Below are 19,446 nucleotides of genomic sequence, written 5' to 3'. Positions count from 1 at the left end.
TTTTTCCAAGACAACCTGCTAACCAGAAACACACAGTGAGGTCGGTGTGCGGCCTCCCCCTCCTTCTGCAGAAGCTCCTGTTAACCACCTGAAGTGACAGCCCAGCAGGGCCGCCCGGCCCCCGGGGCGGAGGCACTTGAAGGTGCACGCTGACAGGTGCGGGCTCCACTGCCAGCCGCCCCGCCCCACTCCCGCTCACCCCCACATCCATTGTGACTGCGGGGTGCCGATGGCGTGAATAGGCGCCCACTGGCCGCTGGGTGATGGGCGAAGGCAGCAGCACCACCCGGGAGGAAATGGGCCCGCCTCGCGACAGTGAAGGCAAACCACACTCCAGCACTAGACACAGACAACCTCTTCCTTAGTTTCAACACAAAGTCCCCAACAAACCCTCGGCCTCCCTGGGTGCCTGCAGGGAGGGGATCCGCTTTCACCTGCCCCATCCTGAGGTTCAGCGGCCAAGGCCTGGACACCCGCCCCTCCCACTACCTCCATGCTATGGCTTCCTCCCTCCTCCCTCCCAAGGCAGACCAATGGCCCCCTTACCCACCCACTCCTCACCACCACCACCACACACACACACACACACACACACACACTACCCAGCAGCAGGCAGGAGGCCAGCTGCGCCCCCTGCCACCCTGTGCCACCCCTCCCTCCCGTAGGGAGGTCACCGGAATTGGAAGCTGACACCCCATGGGGCAAAGTGAGCCGACTGCCCCCTAAGGGTGGCAGCAGTGCCTGGCCTCCTGCCCTCCCTCTCCCCGGGGAGACACCCCCCTCCCCGAGCCCCCAGAAGAGTGATATCTGGAGCCCAGGGGCCTAGCCCACCCCCACCCCCCAGGCCAAGCCCCCACTGGGAGGGGGGCCAGGCCGGTGGGGGCGGGGGGCCTCCACCGACCTCCGATCGGGTCCATATACTCATAGTTGAAGAGCATGGAGAAGTCCAGCTCGTCCTGGGGGCTGCCCCCCGGCTCGGGGCCCAGGGCGTCCCCGCCGTCGGGGTCCGGCTGCTGCTCTGGGGCTTCCATGGCGCGCGCGGCGGCGGGAGGGCTGCGGGCCGGCCGGGGGAGGGCGGCGGCTTTCTCCCGGGCCCCGCCGGGGTGGCCGGTGCAGGGGGCGGCGGAGAGCCGGCGGAGTGGCGGTCACTGTCCTCGGAGGGATCCGGGCCGGGATGGCGCCGGGCTCAGCGGTCTGGACGCGCGGGAGCCCAGCAGCAGCGCAGCGCGAGCTTCCTGCTCGGGAGGCACCTGTTGCAGCCCCGGGAGCGGGGGCGGGGACAGGCGGCCGGGCCGGCGGGGCGGGGCGCCACCCAGGCCGGGAGGGAGGGGGAGGGCAGAGGGAGGGAGGGAGAAGCGGGTGGCGGGGCTGGCCGGCGCCCTAGGGAGGAGGCCACCCGCCCGCCCTGGCCCCCAGCTTAGGCGCGCGCTGGGGCCCCTGCCATCCACCACCCCCCGCCCTCTCCCCCCCGCCCCACCGACCCGGCGGCGGGTGAGCCTGCTGGCCCTGTGGGATCCAGGATCCCCATCAGAAAGAACGCTGCTGCCACCTAAATTTTGCCCGGTGTGACCAGGGGATCCCTGGCTTCCCGCTTTTCTTCTTCAGGGGGCAGATCTGGACCCCCTGTGCCTCTGTGCCCACAGCCCAGAGTGCTGGTCACCTAGCTCTCACCTACATGCCCCTAACTCCATTACTCAGGGCAGCCAGCGGATGCTTTCAAAACAGCCGTCCCACAACCCCTCCTGTGGCTTCCAATTTGGTATAGAGTTAAACGTAAACACCTGGGAAAGAATCAGCACTCTGAGCACAAGCCCCACCTGGACCGCCTGGCTGCCTACCATGCCCCAGGTGCCGGGCACCCAGCATACGGGGGACACGGCCCCGGAGAAGCTCTGGTTCTGGTGGGGGGAGAGCCATGAGGGAGATGCACAGGGAGCGAAGACCACCTCCTGTGAGGCCCGGGAGAGACCTCAGCAGGGCGGTGGGGTAATGGCTGGGGCTGGGGAGGATCAGTCATCTCTGTGGTCGCCAAGGGCCTCTCTGGGAAGGGGACACTGGGACGAACTGGCTGATGGTGGAGCTGGGGGGAGAGTGTTCTGCAGCGGAAACCCCCCAAAAAGCAAAAGCCAGCAGGAGCTGGGAGTGGTGCAGGCTGGGCATGGAGGGCGGGGCAGCAGGGGGCTGCGGGCAGCAATACACCTGACGCTGGTTCAGAGCAGGTGGGCGGGCCCTCCCTGGGCTCCTGCCTCCATGAGTTCTGAGAGGAGGCTCAGGGATGTGTGTTTGTAAGCAAGCATCCCAGGTGAGTGTCAGGGACAGTCACTGGGGGGGGGGGGGGCACTGTCTAAAAGCCCAGTGCTATCCTATGTTCGGCAAACTGCGGCTCGCGAGCCACATGCGGCTCTTTGGCCCCTTGAGTGTGGCTCTTCCACAAAATACCACGGCCTGGGAGAGTCTATTTTGAAGAAGTGGCGTTAGAAGTTTAAACTTAAAAATGTGGCTCTCAAAAGAAATTTCAGTCGTTGGACTGTTGACACTTGGCTCTGTGGACTAATGAGTTTGCCCACCACTGTCCAGAACCAAGCCCCAGTGGTCCTTACCCCAGGCCGCACACGAGACTCCCCGGAGAGCTGCTCACGCAGGAGACCAGTGATGGTCAGAGAGTCTGAGGGCGGGGCCTGGGCCTCCGGGTTCTGTAGAAGCTTCCAGAGCCTTCCACCGTGCCGCCAGGCGTGAGGGCCCCCGGTTAAACTCAGACTCCATCCCAGGGCCTGGGCCTGGCTTCAGAGTCTTGGGGAGCGCTTTCTGACGGTCAGAGTATAAAGAAGTCCCAGAAGCCCGTTCCCCCTTCTCCCGATAACAGCACTCCAGTGTGTTCCTTTGGGAAGCTGCTTGGTTCTACCGGAAACACAAATATCTGAGGAGCACCGCCCCACCCCCAGCCCCAATGCAGGCGGCTCTGAGTCCCGAGACCCCTTCACGTCGGCCCCTTCCCCCTCTGGTTTAAAGCTCACTTTTACCTACAGCCTGAACTTGGCCCCTGGAATCTGGGCTCAGACATTCCACTGTCGCCCAACGTCTCCATCCGGGTATCCAACAGGCACCTCAGAGTGAGCATGTCCCACCTTCTGAAACGTCTCCCACGTTCCCAGCTCAGCAATCGCCCGAGAATTCAGCCAGTTCTTCCACCAAACACAAAGGAGCTGCCCCGGCTTCCGCTGCTCTTTTCACCCACATGCAAACCCTCAGCGAACCAGGCAGCTCCCCCTGCTCAGTGGAACCCAAACCCAACCCTTATCTCCAACGGCACTACCCTTCTGCCCCCCCCCCGCCCCCGCCGCCACCCCAGTCACCCCCAGTCCCATCATCTCCCACCTGGCCCAGCCTCCTGCCCGGCTCACTACCAGTCTGCCCTTACACAGGGCAGCCAGCGGGATGCTTTCAAAACAGCCATCCCATAACCCCTCCTGCGGCTTCCCATCTGGTACAGAGTTAAACGCAAACACCTGGCCTGCGCTCTGGGACGCTGCCTCCCCGCCCTACCCCTACCCCCCTTCAGCTCTCCTAGGCATCCTGCCGTTCTCCCCTTCTCTTACTGCCTCTGCCACCCGGTCTACTGAAAGTCAGACCCCACATCGAGGTGTGGGGTGCAGGAGGCCGCGCCATGGGACAGCACACCGGTCTGCAGGAGCTCGGCCAAGCCCATCCTGCAGGCATAGAGGGTGGGCGAAAGTAGGTGTACAGTTGTTTGTATGGGAAAATAATACAATACTTAATAAATAATAATACAGGATAAACTCTGTTTTCTGAACTCACAGCTGTAAGCATACTTTTGACCACCCCTGTATTATGTTTGATCTGTCCTGTAACTTTTTAAATCTGAAATAACATTGTTGAATTAGATTTCATATAAAGATTAATATTTTCACTGTCTCGTAAGAAATGGGAATATCTGGCCACAGCACAGGCCTATCTCGCCTGGAGCTGAGTAGGGGCCACCCCTTCAGGTGCGTCTGTGGCTCTCAGGGCCCCTCAGACTCCACCTATCTGCCCCCATGTGTTCCCATGAACCCGTGCGCTGGAGACCCTGACCTCCAGGCTCCTGACTCCTTTTCATTTCTGTGGAACTGATACTGAACAAGGGGACTGGTCGACAAACTCCCCTCTCCCTGAGATTGCTGGCCTTGCCTTCCACTGAACAGGAGGTGCCAACGCTCCCCAAGCAGGGTGTGGGGGACTCATCTCCTGCTGCACCAGAGCCCCAAGGGCAGGCAGCAGAGGCTGTTTGGTTAGGGCCATGGTCAACAAACTCATTAGTCAACAGAGCCAAATATCAACAGTACAATGACTGAAATTTCTTCTGAGAGCCAACTTTTTTAAACTTAAACTTTTTCTAACTCCACTTCTTCAAAATAGACTCGCCCAGGCCGTGGTATTTTGTGGAAGAGCCACACTCAAGGGACCAAAGAGCCGCACGTGGCTCATGAGCCACAGTCTGCCGACCACAGGGTTAGGGCATGGTGCATTGGCGAGTCTTGCCCACCCCACAACTCTCTCTCAAACATCTGCCTTCACGTTGGCCCCTCTGTCACCCTGTCACCCAGGCCGCCTTCCCAAAAGCCCTCACTCCCCAGGACCCCTGTCTGTCTCATCTCCATCCTCTCTCTTGCAGACCCTAACATCTGTGTCAATTTCACAATCTTTGAAATCAGGGAGGGACAAGAACAAGCATGCTGACTCCAGGGACCTCAAAGCTAACCCCCATCAGGCTCCCTTCAGCATGACCCACCCACCACCTCCCCCCCCCAAAAAAAAAAAAAAAAAAAAGCCAGTGGTGTCTCCCCTCACCCTCTCTTTCCTCTGTCAACACAAGCACCAGGCTTCCTCTAAACTTTAGTAAATTAGCATGTAAATGGCTTCACACGTGATTGTCTCTCCCCTACTTTGTAAAAGTAAAAAAAGAAAGAAAAAGCTTTATCTGCGTTTCAAATATAAAGGAGCACATCTTACATATCTCGGATTTTCCCAGCACCTGGCCGGGCCTCACAGTGAGGACACCTCCACGAATGAATGCCCCGCTGGCTGAGTGACTGAGGCAGGGCGTCCCAAACCCACAGAGAGACCCCGGAGAGTGGGAGGGAAATGGATTTCTCCCCCTCAGGAAGGCCTCCTGAAGGCTATTAGGCTTTAAGAAAGTCATGGCTTGAACCTAAAACAGTAAAATCATAGTGAAAACGGCAGCTACGATGAGCAGACCACTGAGAGTGTCGCAGGCATGAGCTGTGTGCTCCTCCCCCCCGTAAGGATCACTGTCGCCCCCGCTGGGGCGTGCAGGAGGCTGTGTTACTTTTATAAGCCCCACGTGCCGCCACAGACATGGTTCTGTCCCATGTGAATCTGATCCTCATTACTGAGCCACATTTTTCCTGGGCTATTAGCTGAGGGTGGATTTGCTAAGGGACATGTTTGGACCAAGATGAAACGCTAAAAAAAAAAAAAGTCTTATGACTCCCAGTGATAGCAGAGGGTGAGGGAGAGCTGGCACGGGAATCTGGGCTGGGCCGAGAGGAAGGCATGTCTGAAGTGGCTCCTATTATTCACAAGATCAGCGGCATATACCCTCGGGTGACCAAGACAGGGAACATCCCTGCAGAACCTGGGGCTGCAGGGAGAATGCACCATGGGCTAGGAAGTGCCACTTGTCTCCTCCTCCTCCTCCTCCTCCTCCTCCTCCTCCTCCTCCTCCTCCTCCTCCACCCCGCGCTGGCCCCAGCCACTGTCATTTCCTGCCTAGGCCACTGCACAGCCTCCCACCGGCACTCACTCTCACCTGCCTACGGCTGCTCGCCACGCAGTGGTCAATACAACCCTTCCAGAGATCCACAGACTCCCACCCTGCTGCTTAGAATCCCCCAATGCCCCCCCCACCAACACACACACACACACACACACACACACACACACACACACACACCCGCACCCACTGCCCTGAGAATGGACTGCCAACTGCTCACAAGACCTTGCTCGATCCTGCCCTGGCTTGTGTCCACAATCTCACCTCCCGTCACAATCCCTGCCTTTCCTGTTCTAGCCATGCAGCTTCTTGCTGGTCACTGACCACCCAGCCCCACCGCTCTCCTCGGGGCCTTTGCACACCCTGCTGCTGCTTCTTCTGCTCTGGATGCTCAGCCCCCAGACATTTCCCAGGCAGCCCCCTCGCCGTCCGGGGGTCAGTGAAAAAGACCTCTCTTCAGAAAGCAAGGGACCACCCAGCCTGAACAAGCAATCCCTGCTGCTCTGGGTTGGCGTGAGTCCCTCCCCAAAAATATGTTCGAGCCCTAACCCCCTTGCCGTGCCTGCGATCTTATTTGGGAAATGGGTTTTGCCAAGGTCATCAAGTCAGGCTGAGGTCATTAGCGCTAAGGATCCCCGTCCCAGGACTGGGGTCCCCCTGAGAGGACAGGGAGAGGTGACGATGAGGACAGAGAGCGGAGCGGTGCGCGGACACGCCAAGGAATGAACGCCATGGGTTTGCAGGAGTCACCTGCAGCCGGAAGGGACAGGGACCACCCCTCCAATCCCCCCCTCCCCAGAGCCTCAGAGCCCGCGTGGCCCTGCTGACTCCTTAATTTCAGACTCTGAGTCTCCAGAACTGAGAGGAAAGATGGCTGTTGTTTCAAGCACCCGGTTTGTGGTCATTTGTGATGGCAGCCACAGGAAACAATACACCCACCTACCTCTCTCTCTCTCTCTCTCTCTCTCTCTCTCTCTCTCACACACACACACACACTCACACACACACACACACACACACACACACACCTCACACACACACACACGTGAATATGCCAAGTCATTTGCATATGACTCTTCTCCTATTTCAGTCCCTTACGTTGACAGCATTTGAAATCATCTGGGCTATTCCTGCGCTCACTCCCTCCGTGTTTGCCGGGTGAGGGCCGACCACTCTCCCGGCACCTGGCACAGGAACTGGCGCACAGCGGATGCTCTAAAGTCGCTGATGGAAACCCATGAAGGGTCCAGGGAGCTCCTAAGAGGAGGTGGAGTGTGCTGGGCCCTGAAGGAAGATGGGAAAGGGGGAGGGAGCCCCGGTGGGAAGACAGGTGCGGGCCAGGCATGGGGAGCAGTGTGAGCAGTGTGAGCAGTGCAGTGTGCGAAAGGAGGGGGGCCAGTGCTGGGAATGCACCTGCCAGGCCGCAGGCCAACAAGCACCCAGCTGGGCTTTGGCCCGGAGAGAGGCTTTGAGGAAACGGGTCCCTGGGCAGGTCCATTGCACTGGAGAGACTGGATGCGGCCACCAGAAGTCACTGAGTAGTCCAGAAAGGCAGGGGGAGAGGGGGACAGGAACCCCTCCAACACACACACCAACACACACACACACACGTGCACACACATACATGCACACATACGCACACACATACACACACCAGGCTCTGTGGAGGGCTGGCTCCATTGGGGCTGCGGCCCTCTGCTCCAGCTCATGCTGCTCGCTGGGTGGTCCCTGCAGGAAACAGGAGAAGCAGGACCACGGAGCCCTTAAACGCCGAGCTTCTGGCATCAGCCAGACCTGGTTCTGCCCTTGGAATGCCTGGACCACTCCCTTCTTGGTTTCCTCGTCTCTGTGCAGGGATCGAGCTAACACCCACCTCTGGGGGGGGAGGGGGGGCTGTGAGAATCCACGGACGTCGTACCGCCAAAGGGTCTGGCCACAGAGGATGTCACGCTGGGAAAGCAGGTCGCCTTCTCGCCACGGCTACTCAGCCCAATGGGAGCAACATGGTGGAGTGGGCTCAAGTCCAAGCTCCGAGGCCGGGCGACGTGACCCGGGGCGTGGCTGCGCTGCCCGGTGCGAGAGGGGGACACTGCCTGTCAGGCTGGTATGAGGATTAATGAGGTGGCACCCAGAACGCCCTCAGGATGGCGCCTGGCACATAGTTGGCACTCCGTCGCGGTGGCTGCTGTCATGGTCATGGTTGCTGTTTGTTGTTCTTGCCTTTGGGGGCTGATTCATCCCAGACAACAGCATGAGAGCTTGTGCCTGCTGGATGACCCGGGAGAATTTCCGAGTGGCCACTAGCGTGAGGTGCGTGCGGTGGGGAACGTGGAAGTCCAAGGCCAATGCCGTGGTCTACGGGAGGTGTAGGAGAGTGAGCCGAGGTGCTTCCGCCAGCCTCAGAAAGCCAGGTCACCCACGGCATCACTGACTCATCATCCGTCCGTCCGTCCACCAGTCCACCACGTAACAAAGAGCACCTACTGCACCCTGCGCTGGGGAACAGGGAAGCGCGGACAAAGCACGAACAGTCACCACCGGGGCGGTGAGGAAAAGGAAGGGCAGCTCGCAGCAGAGTCCCAGGGACCCGCCATTCCGTTCCGGGCTGGGCACTCAGAGGGAGGCTCTTCTAGCAAAGAACAAAAACAGGACCCTGCCTGGCTTCTTCTAGGCAAGATTCAAGATACCCGTTACGTAGTGAGAGCATGCACAGGGAAGTGCTTGGTGATTGCTTTATTGTTGCTGTTAATCCCCGCCCGAAGATATTTTCCCATTGATTTTTAGCGAGAGTGGAATGAGGAGAGAGATAGAGAGAAACATCGATGTGGGAGAGACACGTTGATTTGTTGCCTCCTGTAAGTACCCCGAACAGGGCCAGGGATCGAGCCTGCAACCCAGGAATGTGCCCTTGACCAGAATCAAACTGGGACCCTTCGGTCCATGAGCCAGTACTCTATCCACTGAGCCAAACCAGCTAGGGCAGTGGTAGGCAAACTCATTAGTCCACAGAGCCAAATATCAACAGTACATCAATTTAAATGTCTTTGGAGAGCCAAATTTTTAAAACTTAAACTTCTTCTAATGCCACTTCTTCAAAATAGACTTGCCCAGGCCATGGTATTTTGTGGAAGAGCCACACTCAAGGGGCCAAAGAGCTGCATGTGGTTTGTGAGCAGCAGTTTGCTGACCCAGGGCTAGGGCAATCATTGTTGATGTTTTTTAGGTGGGATCTTTTTTTCTGGAGGGGGGTGCTAAATATGAATGAATGAATTGTACAGTAATAATGGCAGCAATTGTTTATTAAGTGAGTGATTGGAGAGTCATATTGTTTATTAAAAGATTGAAACTCTCCCTAGATTGGTAAATGATTGCTATCTGCCCCCCATCATCACCCACCAAGAGCCTCTGCTGTCTTGGGACCTTCCAGTAATTCAGCAGATGAAGGGTTAAAACCTGGCGCGGTAGGGGAGTCTCCTTGGACCCCGCCCCTGCTGTTCTGATGGTCTGATACTCACTGTCAACTATAGTAATGATCATTCCAGATACTATTGCTACCCCTTTTTTACAGGTGGGGGGACTGGGGCACAGGAAGTGTGGGTGCTAGTGAGGAGCGGCAGAGCCCAGAGTTGAACCTCTCACCCAGATCTCAGCTGGTGATGTCCTGGGTGTGGAATAGAGCCCAGTGGAGACTCACAGGAATAGGGAGCCCAGCCCCTGTCCTCAGGGAAAGTCTCAGTGAAGGGGCCGGAGAAGCTTCTCTCTGAAGTCCTGAGAAAAGGGGAGACTGGAGGGCGCTTGCAGCGGCCTCTGTTCTGGGCAGAAACAGAAAGCGGAGCCGGCTCAGAGCCTCCTGGCCGCCGGGGGCCAGTCTCCTTCGGGAGGAAAGTGGAAACGTTGTCCTTCCCTTTCCCTGAGGCAAGGCGAAGCAGGGAGCCCACCCCGATCATTCTCTGCTCGGACAAACCAGCTGCCGCCTCAGTTTCCCCATCTTTAACGATGATGCTGGCTCCCTCCACCCCCGCCCACACTCCCCTCCTATCCTTCTGGGATGTACCAAGAAATAACGTGGTGGTGGGGGAAGAACCAAGGGTCAAGGAGTGGAGCCCTTCAGTCTGCTCTTCTATTATAAAAATTATGGTAACATTAGTGAGTTCCAGACACAGGGCCCGTGTTCGAATGATGCCTCCGGCCCAGCCAGTGTTGCTCAGTGGTTGAGCATCAACCTATGAACCGGGAGGTTCAATTCCTCAATTCCCGGTCAGGGCACATGCCCAGAGTACAGGCTGGATCCCTAGTGGGGGGGGGGGGGGGGGTGTGTGTGTGTGCAGGAGTTAGCCAATCGAAGATTCTCTCTCATAATTGATATTTCTGTCTTTCTCTTCCTCTCTCTGAAATAAATAAAAACACATTTTTTAAAAATAAATAAAAACAGATGATGGCTCCACCACTTCTCCGCTGGGCCGCCCGTGGCCAGTTACTGCACCTCTCTGTGCCTCACGGTCCTCCTACGTGCAGGAGGTGACTGCACAACTTAGCAACATGCTTGCCCGGACAATTAAAGACTTAAGACTTGCAAGCACGGGGGTGGGTGGGCGGCTCCCAGCCAGCGCTCACTACACGCTTGCTCTCACCCCCACAGACAGCACGCGAGTTCCCACCGTGTGTGACTGCCTCCCACCGTCCTCCACCGTCAGACAATAACATCGCATGTGTGTTAACCGCAGGCTAAGCATCGACGTTAGCATTTTTCGTGTGTGATTTCACAGGACCTCAATCCTGTGAGGTCAACACGATCATCTTTCCCTTTTGCTGATGAGGAAACTGAGGCTTTGCGGCCGCCATCTTGGCCCAACCTGTCTCACTACAGAGCCCCAGTAAGTTCAAAAGCTCCCGGAGAGGTTTAGAGTGCTACATCTCTTCAGCAACTTCTTGTTGCAAAATCCAGTTTCTGTATCCATGTAAGTTATTGTTTTGCAACTTCAATAGGAACTGCAGCTAACATTTATCGAGCAAGGACTGTGAGCATGAGCAAGGACTGTGAGCATGGCATCGGTATTACTGGCCCCATTTTGCAGATGTGAAAACTGAGGCGCAGAGCGGTGAAGGCACTTATCCGAGATCACACGGTATGATGTGGCCAAACAGAAATTCTAACCAAAGCAGAAAGCAGGGAGCTCCAGCCTGGGAGTGAACAGAGCTTCGTGCTGGACGTGTTTATTCCTGAAATACTTTCCATCATCCCACTTCAGATAAAACTGAACACACCTCTCTCAGATCTTCAGTTTTCCCAGAGCCTTGACCCAACGCTGCACAGCAAGGTCAGTGTTTTCCTGCCATGCAAATATTTCTCTTCGCTATGTACGGCCCCACCCATCTGCAGGCACACTTCAGGTCTGTCCCTGAGCTCACGTGGTGTTTGGGTTTAAAGGGGCACTGGCTTCTCCCTCAGCAGGGCACGGTGGAAGCGGCTCTCACGCCAGCTCTTTGATGCCTGGAACTGCATCCTGTGTGCCCAGCTGCCTTGGAATGCCGAGTGCGGTTCGCTGGGAACAATGTGGTGCCCTGTCTCCCACATGTGTACACACACACACACACACACACACACACACACACTGGCACGCACACACTCACAATCCCTGCACACATGAGCATGGGCTGGGAGGGGAGGCAACGCATGGGCTCACGCATGATGCACGGACTTCAGCACCTGGAGAGAGGGGCGGGGACAGCACAGCCAGCTTGAGCAGAGGTGGGGCAGCACCCCAAAATGTGAGGCTCCTATCAGATCGCAGAGTCAATCAGAAGCCCTGCTTCTCTTCCAAACTCGCTCTCTCTCTCCTCTCCCTCTCGCTCTCTTCCTTTCCACATAGCGCTCCCTCCGTTGGCATTGGTCTACCCCCCACCCCCACCATCATAACACCCAGCCCCATGTTGGTATGTGTGACAGCCAAAACCAGTTCGTGTCCTTATGTATCTGTCACCTATCTAAGGCCACCGCTTTTACAGGTGATGCAATATTAGTAATTTTTTTTTTTTTTTTGCCATTATGTCACATGCTTGACCATTAGCAGAGGCCAGGGTACTCGGGTACCAGTTACACCGTTCAAAGTGCAACTCAGCTAAACATATGTGCCACTGAGGCAAAGCACACCATTCACCCGACCAAGGCATGTGGCCTCACTCTGGTTTAAAATAAAATAAAATAAAATAAAAAATAAAACCCTCAGGTTTATTTACTGAAATTGTCATTTCTACCCCCCCAGAACTTTAATCAGCCACGCAGAGCACAAAACCTACATTCAGCTCTGCTTTTATGACACCAGGCTAACTCCTCCCACGCGGATTTATTTCACTTAACTCTTGCAGCCCTGCCCGCTGGGCAGTGCCCCCGCCGCCGGCAGGGCTGGCCTCAGACCCACACACGCAGCCGCATCGCCTGGTCCCCACTCTCCGAGCCCCACGCGCGACTGCACCGCCCGCACGCCTCGCCGCCCAGCCGGATGGCAGGTTTTCATAAACATATTCTTATACGTGAAGCCCCTCCCGCCAGATCCGAGGAGTATGATTCCAGGGCTAAATCCGCGAGAAGGAAAAGAGGCAGAAATACAGAGAGCAGGGTGTAATCAGATCGCAAAACAAACTGATGGTACACTGCACTTTAAAGCGGGAGTCGGGACTGGATCCACCAGGCACATCCAAAAAAAAAAAAAAAAGTGGGGTAGGGGGTGTTTAAATGTCCCAGCGCATCTGCTGCTGTATCTGTTTCAAAAGCGAAGTCTTCGTGGCTAGGTTTGCTATATAGTAAAAAGATCAAGCCTGCTCTCCTAAAAGGGGAGGAGGGGGAAAAAAAAAAGCTAAATGATACACTAAATAGAAATAATAGTAGCAGTGCAGCTGCGGAGCATCTGCTGTCAAAAGCCGAGTGCTGAAACGGTTAAGCGGCCAGCGGTTAGTAGCGAGAGACGGTCCGCCCGGTGTCCCACGGAAGGGAAGCTCCCGGGACACGGCGCCAGGGAATCCCGCGTGGGACCCGGCGCTGCCCGGCGGCCTCACGTCGCCCCCTGCCCTCCCTCCCGGGCCGGGCGCGGGCGCTTCCTTGCCGGCCGCTCTACCTGTGCGCCCCGGGCAGCCGGGGTCCCCGGGGTCCCCGGCCCCCCGCAGCCAGCCAGCAGCCGGAAGCGCTGCCCGCCCGAGAGAGGAGCAGGAGGGGAGGGCTGGGGGGCGGGAGGAGAACCGGCCGCGGCGGGGGGGCGAGTTCGTTACCTTGGTCCACAGACCCCATGATGCGGAGGGGATGGCAGTGCCCCGGCTTGAACGCAGCCTCTCTCTGCATCTGGAAGGGACGGGGGCTTGGCGCGCGCTGCGAGAGGGGCTCTGTTTTTGGAGACCAGGAGCCACGGGGGCGCCGTCCTCTAAAGCATGCTCTCGGGGTGCCCTAGCCGCGGAGCCTGCGAGCGGCCCGGGAGCTGCGCGCCTCCGCTCCGGCTCCCGGCTCCCGGCTCCGGCTCGTTGGAGGCGGCGCGGCTCGGCGCTCGGCTTACTCGAGAGGGAACGCGACTTCCTTCCCGGCGCTCCGTGTTTATAGGCTTTCAATGCAGTAAAATAACGGGATTCCCTCACTGTTTCCTCCTGTTTACCCAGCGCCATGGAAACCGCTGGATCCCGTCCATCTCCAAAACTAAGGGCTTTCCTGCAAACTTCACACTCAGGAATCCATGACGTCGCCTCCTCCGCGGCCAGCCAGCGCCGTGGCTCCCTCGGCCGCCAGCACAAGTCCCCGATTGTTCGCGAGCAAAGTCAGGGAGAGGGAGGGATGCGGCCGCCAGAGCCGAGGGGGTGGGGGCGTGCGAGTGTCCAAGCCGGCCCTGCAGAGGCTGCAGGCGGCAGTTTGCAAGGATGGCCGAGCCCCCTGCAGCTTTTGCTAAACCATCCCGGGGCTCCCAAGCCCCCCGGCTCCCAAGCGGGCGCCTCCCAGTAAAAGCCGCCATGGGCTCACACCAGCACCCCAGGAGGCCTGAGCCCCCTGGACACTGACCCAGGGGCCCTTCCCTGACCCTCGGGCCTCCAGCTGCCCAGATTTTTTTTTTTTTTTTTTTTGTATTTGGGGATAGTGAGGGGAGGAGGAAAGGGAAGGGGGGGGGGAGGGGAGGGGACGAGGGGAAAAAAAATAAATAACTGTGCCTTGTGTCAACTCTGTCCAACTCCAAGATTTTTTTTCTCAAAGAGTGTATTTTTAGATTCATTTAGAAAGCCCGAGGTTTCCAGTGATGCTCAGAGGCTCCAGCAATAATGAAATGGCCAAAGAGACGCCGAAACCAGGCAACCCGTGTGTTTACACATGCTCTGGATAAACAGGAAAATAAAGGGACGGGATGTCGTGAACTCTGCGCTGGTCTCCAGCATTCGGGTGGGATGCCTCGCGGGGGCCCCCACCGAAGTGCTCCCATCCAGGGGCCACAGAGCCGGGGCGGCCGGTGGGGAGAGGGCCAGACGCTGGGCTGTCAGGATGCTCTTTGTGCACCCAGCCTAGCGCTGCCTCTTGGCCTGCCTGCGGGGCGGGGAAAGTCAGGGCCCAGCGATAAGGCCAGCTTTGAAGATGGCCAGTCCAGATATTCCCTCGAGCTCTGATGAAACTCCGGGGAGCACCAGAGCCGGTGACTCATCAGGCGCCCACACGCTGACCCACGCACCCACACGCTGTCTTACCGAGAGACTTGAACTGGAGAGGCACTGGTCCCACCCGTGGGGCCGCCCTGTATTCCACACCTCGGCTCCCGTGCATGACCACCTCCTGCTGAAGACGCGGTCCCACAGAGAGCTACAGGGAAAAGCCCCACCCACCTCCCCAGGAAGCCTGTCTCAGCCAACTGGACAGCTCACCAAGCTCCTCCTCACAAGGCCAGCCCCATCTGCCCACCTGCTGTGCTCCGAGCTTTGTACCTTGAATTCCTTGCAGCCACCTGCAAGCAGAGAGACCTTCTCCCTGACTGTCTAAAAGGGAAACTGAGGCTCACAGAGGGCAGATGGCTTGCCTGTGGCAAATGCCACAGGCAAGCCATCTGCCCTCTGTGAGCCTCAGTTTCCCTTTTAGGGAGCCTACGGAGGGACCCCCATTTCCTGTGGACTCTGTACGCCATCTGAGGCAAGGGGGCTAGTTCTGGTCTGCCTGGGGTTGAGGACGCTTCCAGTTTTAAGATGGGGAATTCTTGGGCGTGCCGGGACCTGTTGGCCACCCAAGGCCTGCGTGAAACCTCCTTGTATCGCTGCCCGCCTGCAGACCATCGTCTTCCGGAGACAATCTCTCTACGTAGCGGCACTGCGAAGAGCAGCCCCTAACTTAGCAGCTACTCTGTGCCAGGCTCGGAGCTCGGATCATCGATAAATTCCTGCTGTTGACCCTGAAGAGTGATACACTCACAGGAAGAGGGGTCAGCTCTGTGCTGCCTGATATGGTAGCCACTGGCCGCCTGTGGCTATGAAAAGTTAAAGTCATTGACCATTAAATAAAATGTAAACGTCTGTTCTTTGGTGGTACAAGCCACGTTTCTCCCGGTCAAAAGCCACCTGTGGCGAGGGGCCACGGAGTCAGACGGCTCGGAATAGAACACCCCGGCTCTGTGGGAAGTTCTATCAGCAGCACTGGGTGAGGGCACCTGCCAGGCAGAGTAAAAGTACTGGCTCTAGAATCAGACCCTTGGTTCTGCCCCGGAGTCCTTCACCCGCTCTGTAAAATGGGTGCACTATCCATGCCTTCCACAGAGTTTGATGTCAGGATGTGATGCTAAGAACAGTCCGGCATATGATAAATGCTGAAATGTATATTAAATTTTAAAAAGCTTTCCATACACACTCAAGGAGTGAGCAGTGACCAAAACCGGTTTGGCTCAGTGGATAGAGCATCGGCCTGAGGACTGAAAGGTCCCAGGTTCGATTTCGTCCAGGGCATGTTTCTTGGTTGCAGGCACATCCCTAGTAGGGGGTGTGCAGGAGGCAGCTGGTCGATGTCTCTCTCTCTCACCGATTTTTCTAACTCTCTAGCTCTCTCCCTTCCTCTCTGTAAAAAAAAAAATCAATAAAATATATTTAAAAAAAAAAAAAAAGGAGCGAGCAGTGACTTAACGGGGATTAAGACTGTTTGGCACTGCAGTCCATGCCCTTCACCTCCAAGCCTCCTTTTAGTTAGCAGTTGCTACATGCAGAGCATGAAGCAGGTTCTTTCCACCATCTAGTTCATTTCACACACACACACACACACACGCCACATACACACACACACACACCACACACACACACACACACACACACCACACACACACACCACACACACACACACACACACACACACACACACCATACACTGGCTTCCATGCTGTGAGTCCTGTTTGCAGATGAGCAAACTGAGGCTCTGTGGGTTAATGTCTACACCAGTGTTTCCCAACCTTCTCTCATGATGAGAATCACCTGGTGGAGTTGTTAAAACACAGATTCCTGAATCCCAACTAAGAAGTGCTAAACTAGAATTTTTGAGAACATATAGGTAAAATTGCATACCTAACTTAGTGCTCTGTATATAAAATCTGTCTTAGAGCACTAGTTAAGTATACAATTTTACCTATATGTTCCCAAAAATCCTAGTTTAGCACTTCTTAGTTGGGATTCAGGAATCTGTGTTTTAACAACTCCACCAGGTGATTCTCATCATGAGAGAAGGTTGGGAAACACTGGTCTACACAACCATCCCAGCCTGAACCTATCTTCATTGGGCAACAAGGCCCGTGTCCTTGGCACGGCCGCCCCTGCCTCCCGAGGCCTCCCTGGGAGCCGGGGTCCTGGAGGCCAGAATGGAGGCAGGAAGTGAGCATGCCGGGCCCTCCTCTGCCAGCCTCATTATCAGGGATAATTTTAGACCCGGTCCCACCCAGGCCCCGGCCCAGGAGGCCTGCGGCGATCTCCGCAGGTGCCGCCTGCCCGGAGGGACTGCCGTTTGGAAACCGGCAGCATCAGCACTAAGCCACATCTTTACAAAGCCCACTCTTTGTCAGCGTTAAGCATTTTTCCCTTTTAAAGAGCATTCATGCTACGAGGACTGGATCCAGGGGAGTCGCAGCTGAGTCACCTAATTTGCCCTCATGGACTGCAGCTTTCGGCTTCTTAGTTTAGCTGTTCTTCGGGGCCTCAGACAATTTCTTTCCTCTCCTGGTGCCAGGGCAAGAAATATTTTGTCCTTTTGAACTGAACCACCCACTGTTTTTCACTTCTCCGGAGCACTCCCCCTTTTCTGAAGGGATGCTCCGAGGGGGGCGGGTGGGGAGCCTCTGCCCACTCAATTATCCACGAGGCGCCCAGAACTAGAGGCTCTCAGCTGGGCGGGAGCGGGCCGGCATCAGAGGAAAAAGCGCCATCGGAGCCGAATCAAAGCAAATAGCCGGCGTCCAGGTGGCTCTGGGGAGAAGGGCTGGGGAGCCGGCATGCCATCTGGGCTGCAGGAGACCTTGACTCACCGGGGAAGCCTCTTTCTAGACGCTCCCCCCTCTGACAGCCTCATAAATAGGAAACGCAGGTATTTCTGCGGAGGCCCTCTTGCTGCTCCTGTGCGTACCACTGACTCAACGCCAAAATGTTCTAAGGGACGTGATGAGGCACCTCACTGGTCCTCTCGCTGCACTGATCACCCAGGTGTCATCTCCACCTGTCCGTCACCTTGACCATCAGCCCTTTCCTGGCTGAAAGGTGGACAGCAGCTGAGAACGTTCTGGACGTCCACGTGTCTAAAGGCAGAAAGCGAGACAGACACAGGTGTGTCTAAAGTGAGGCAGACACAGGTGTGTGAGACGCGGAAATGGGAGACTGACAGGCATGCCTCGGAGATTTGCCGGTTCAGATCCAGACCACCACAGTTAAACGAGTATTGCAATGAAGTGAGTCGGAATCTTTTTGCTGGTACAGGGTCTCTTGCCTTTAATTTTTTAAAAGTGCAACATCTGCCCAGCCTCTGTGGCTCAGTGGTTGAGCATCAACCCATGAGCCAAGAGGTCACTGGTTAAATTCCTGGTCAGGGCAGGTGCTCCAGTTGTGATCCCCAGTAGGGGGTGTGCAGGAGGCAGTCAAGGATCTTCCTTCCTTCCTTCCTCTCTCTCTCTCTCTCTCTCTCTCTCTCTCTCTCTCTCTCTCTCTCTCTTAATTGATTTTTCACAGAGAGGAAGAGAGAGGGATATCAGCTGCCTCTTGCACACCCCCTACTGGGGATGTGCCCGCAACCAAGGTACATGCCCGTGCCTGGAATCGAACCCGGGACCTTTCAGTCCGCAAGCCGACACTCTATCCACTGAGCCAAACAGGTCCCGGCTCTCTCTCTCTCTTTTTTTTGACTGACAACTGTTTAGTTTTTATTTCATAATCATACACTTAACTCTGCAATCCAGCCAGACTGGGAAGGGGGAAGGAAATTATGGAACCCAATGAACTATGGCAAGAGCACAAAGATTACGGAACATTCCAAGCAGATTGGGGGGTGAGGGGTGCTCTCCTGAGCTACCAAAGGAATGGTCTGGTGGTAAAGATAAAGTTATGTCCACGGCCAGCAAAGGTGATCTTCTTGCTGGTCTTGCCATTCCTGGACCTAAAGCGCCCCATGGCTGTCACAATACGTGTGCCTTCTGTCACCGCCCGAAGGCCACATGCTCACCACCCACCCACTCAGGCTGGGCAGCGCAGGTGAGAAACGGGGACCGTTTGTGCTGGCCCAGCATTTGCCATGGACAGATGCCAGGACCTGTGTGTTTCAGGATGAAATTCTCATCCTCAAATTCCTCCCTGTAGATGGACTTGCCGCCGGTGCCATTACGGCGTGTGAAGTGACCCCCGGCACATGAACCCCGGATAATTCTGTGAAAGCAGGAACCTTCGTAAGCAAACCCTCTCTCCCCGGTGCTCCGAGCACGGGAGTTCTCTGCTGTCTTTGGAACTTTGTCTGCAAACAGCTCGAAGGAGACGAGGCCCGAGGGCTTGCCTTCGATGGTGATGTCAAAGAACATAGTGGGTTCACCATGGCTGGTCACGGGTGGCTCTGGGCAGCGGCGTCTGCAAAGCCAATGAAGTTTCTTTCTTATGTATGTTTCTATCTCTCGATCCCTCCCCCTTCCTCTCTCTCTCTAAAAATCAATTTTTTAAAAAAATATTTTTTAAAATATATAAATAAATAAATAAAGCAAGCAACAGCTGTGGAACACAGAAAAGCAAAGTGCCCTAGAAGGAGGTCTGCCCGTACTGATGCACCCATCACGGTGAGCACTTACCCCGCACTGGTATGTGGCAGGCGTGAATGCACCGAGTCCTCCCCACAACCCTGATTATCACTTTGCAGAGAAGGAAACGGTAGCACAGACAGGTATGCAGCTTGCCCCAGGTTGCACAGCCAGTAAGTGGCAGAGCTGGGAACTGAGCCGCAGCCACCTGGCTCTAGCAGGGGTCTTCAAACTACGGCCCACGGGCCACATGCGGCCCGCAGAGGAGTCTGATCCGGCCCGCCAGGTTTTTTGGGCAGTGAGCGCAGCCGAGGTGTTACAGTAGGAATTAGTAGTTCATATAGTCCGGCCCTCCAGCTCTCTGAGGGACCGTGATCTGGCCCCCACTTTAAAAAGTTTGAGGACCCC

General features: G+C 56.4%; 2 protein-coding genes across 6 annotated transcripts in view; both read right to left on the bottom strand.

Moving 5' to 3' along the window:
- NFATC2 (nuclear factor of activated T cells 2) overlaps positions 1-13,324 on the bottom strand; it is a 152,436-nt gene extending 139,112 nt beyond the window's left edge. For 2 of the 5 annotated variants that reach the window (XM_084886990.1, XM_084886989.1), the window contains exon 1: positions 13,058-13,324. In XM_084886990.1, coding sequence (XP_084743116.1) covers positions 13,058-13,127 — 70 coding nt within the window. In that variant the 5' untranslated portion in view covers positions 13,128-13,324. Of the gene's footprint in view, positions 1-901; positions 1,200-13,057 lie in introns of those variants that run through there. The other 3 variants (XM_084886988.1, XM_084886987.1, XM_084886991.1) reach the window with 2 other exon arrangements.
- Positions 13,325-18,453: 5,129 nt separating this feature from the next.
- On the bottom strand, positions 18,454-18,828 carry LOC311624786 (peptidyl-prolyl cis-trans isomerase A-like; the record flags this gene model as incomplete). Its single annotated transcript, XM_084888402.1, has 1 exon — positions 18,454-18,828. One exon carries the CDS (start codon positions 18,826-18,828, stop codon positions 18,454-18,456), a length of 375 nt encoding a protein of 124 aa, XP_084744528.1.
- Positions 18,829-19,446: the final 618 nt, after the last annotated feature.

This window comes from Pipistrellus hanaki, assembly GCF_964339955.1.
Source record: "Pipistrellus hanaki genome assembly, chromosome: 6".
In the NCBI taxonomy this organism is placed as follows: Eukaryota; Metazoa; Chordata; class Mammalia; order Chiroptera; family Vespertilionidae; genus Pipistrellus; species Pipistrellus hanaki.
The sequence above is the reverse complement of the archived record's forward strand: the minus strand, read 5'-3'. Positions and strand labels throughout refer to the sequence as shown.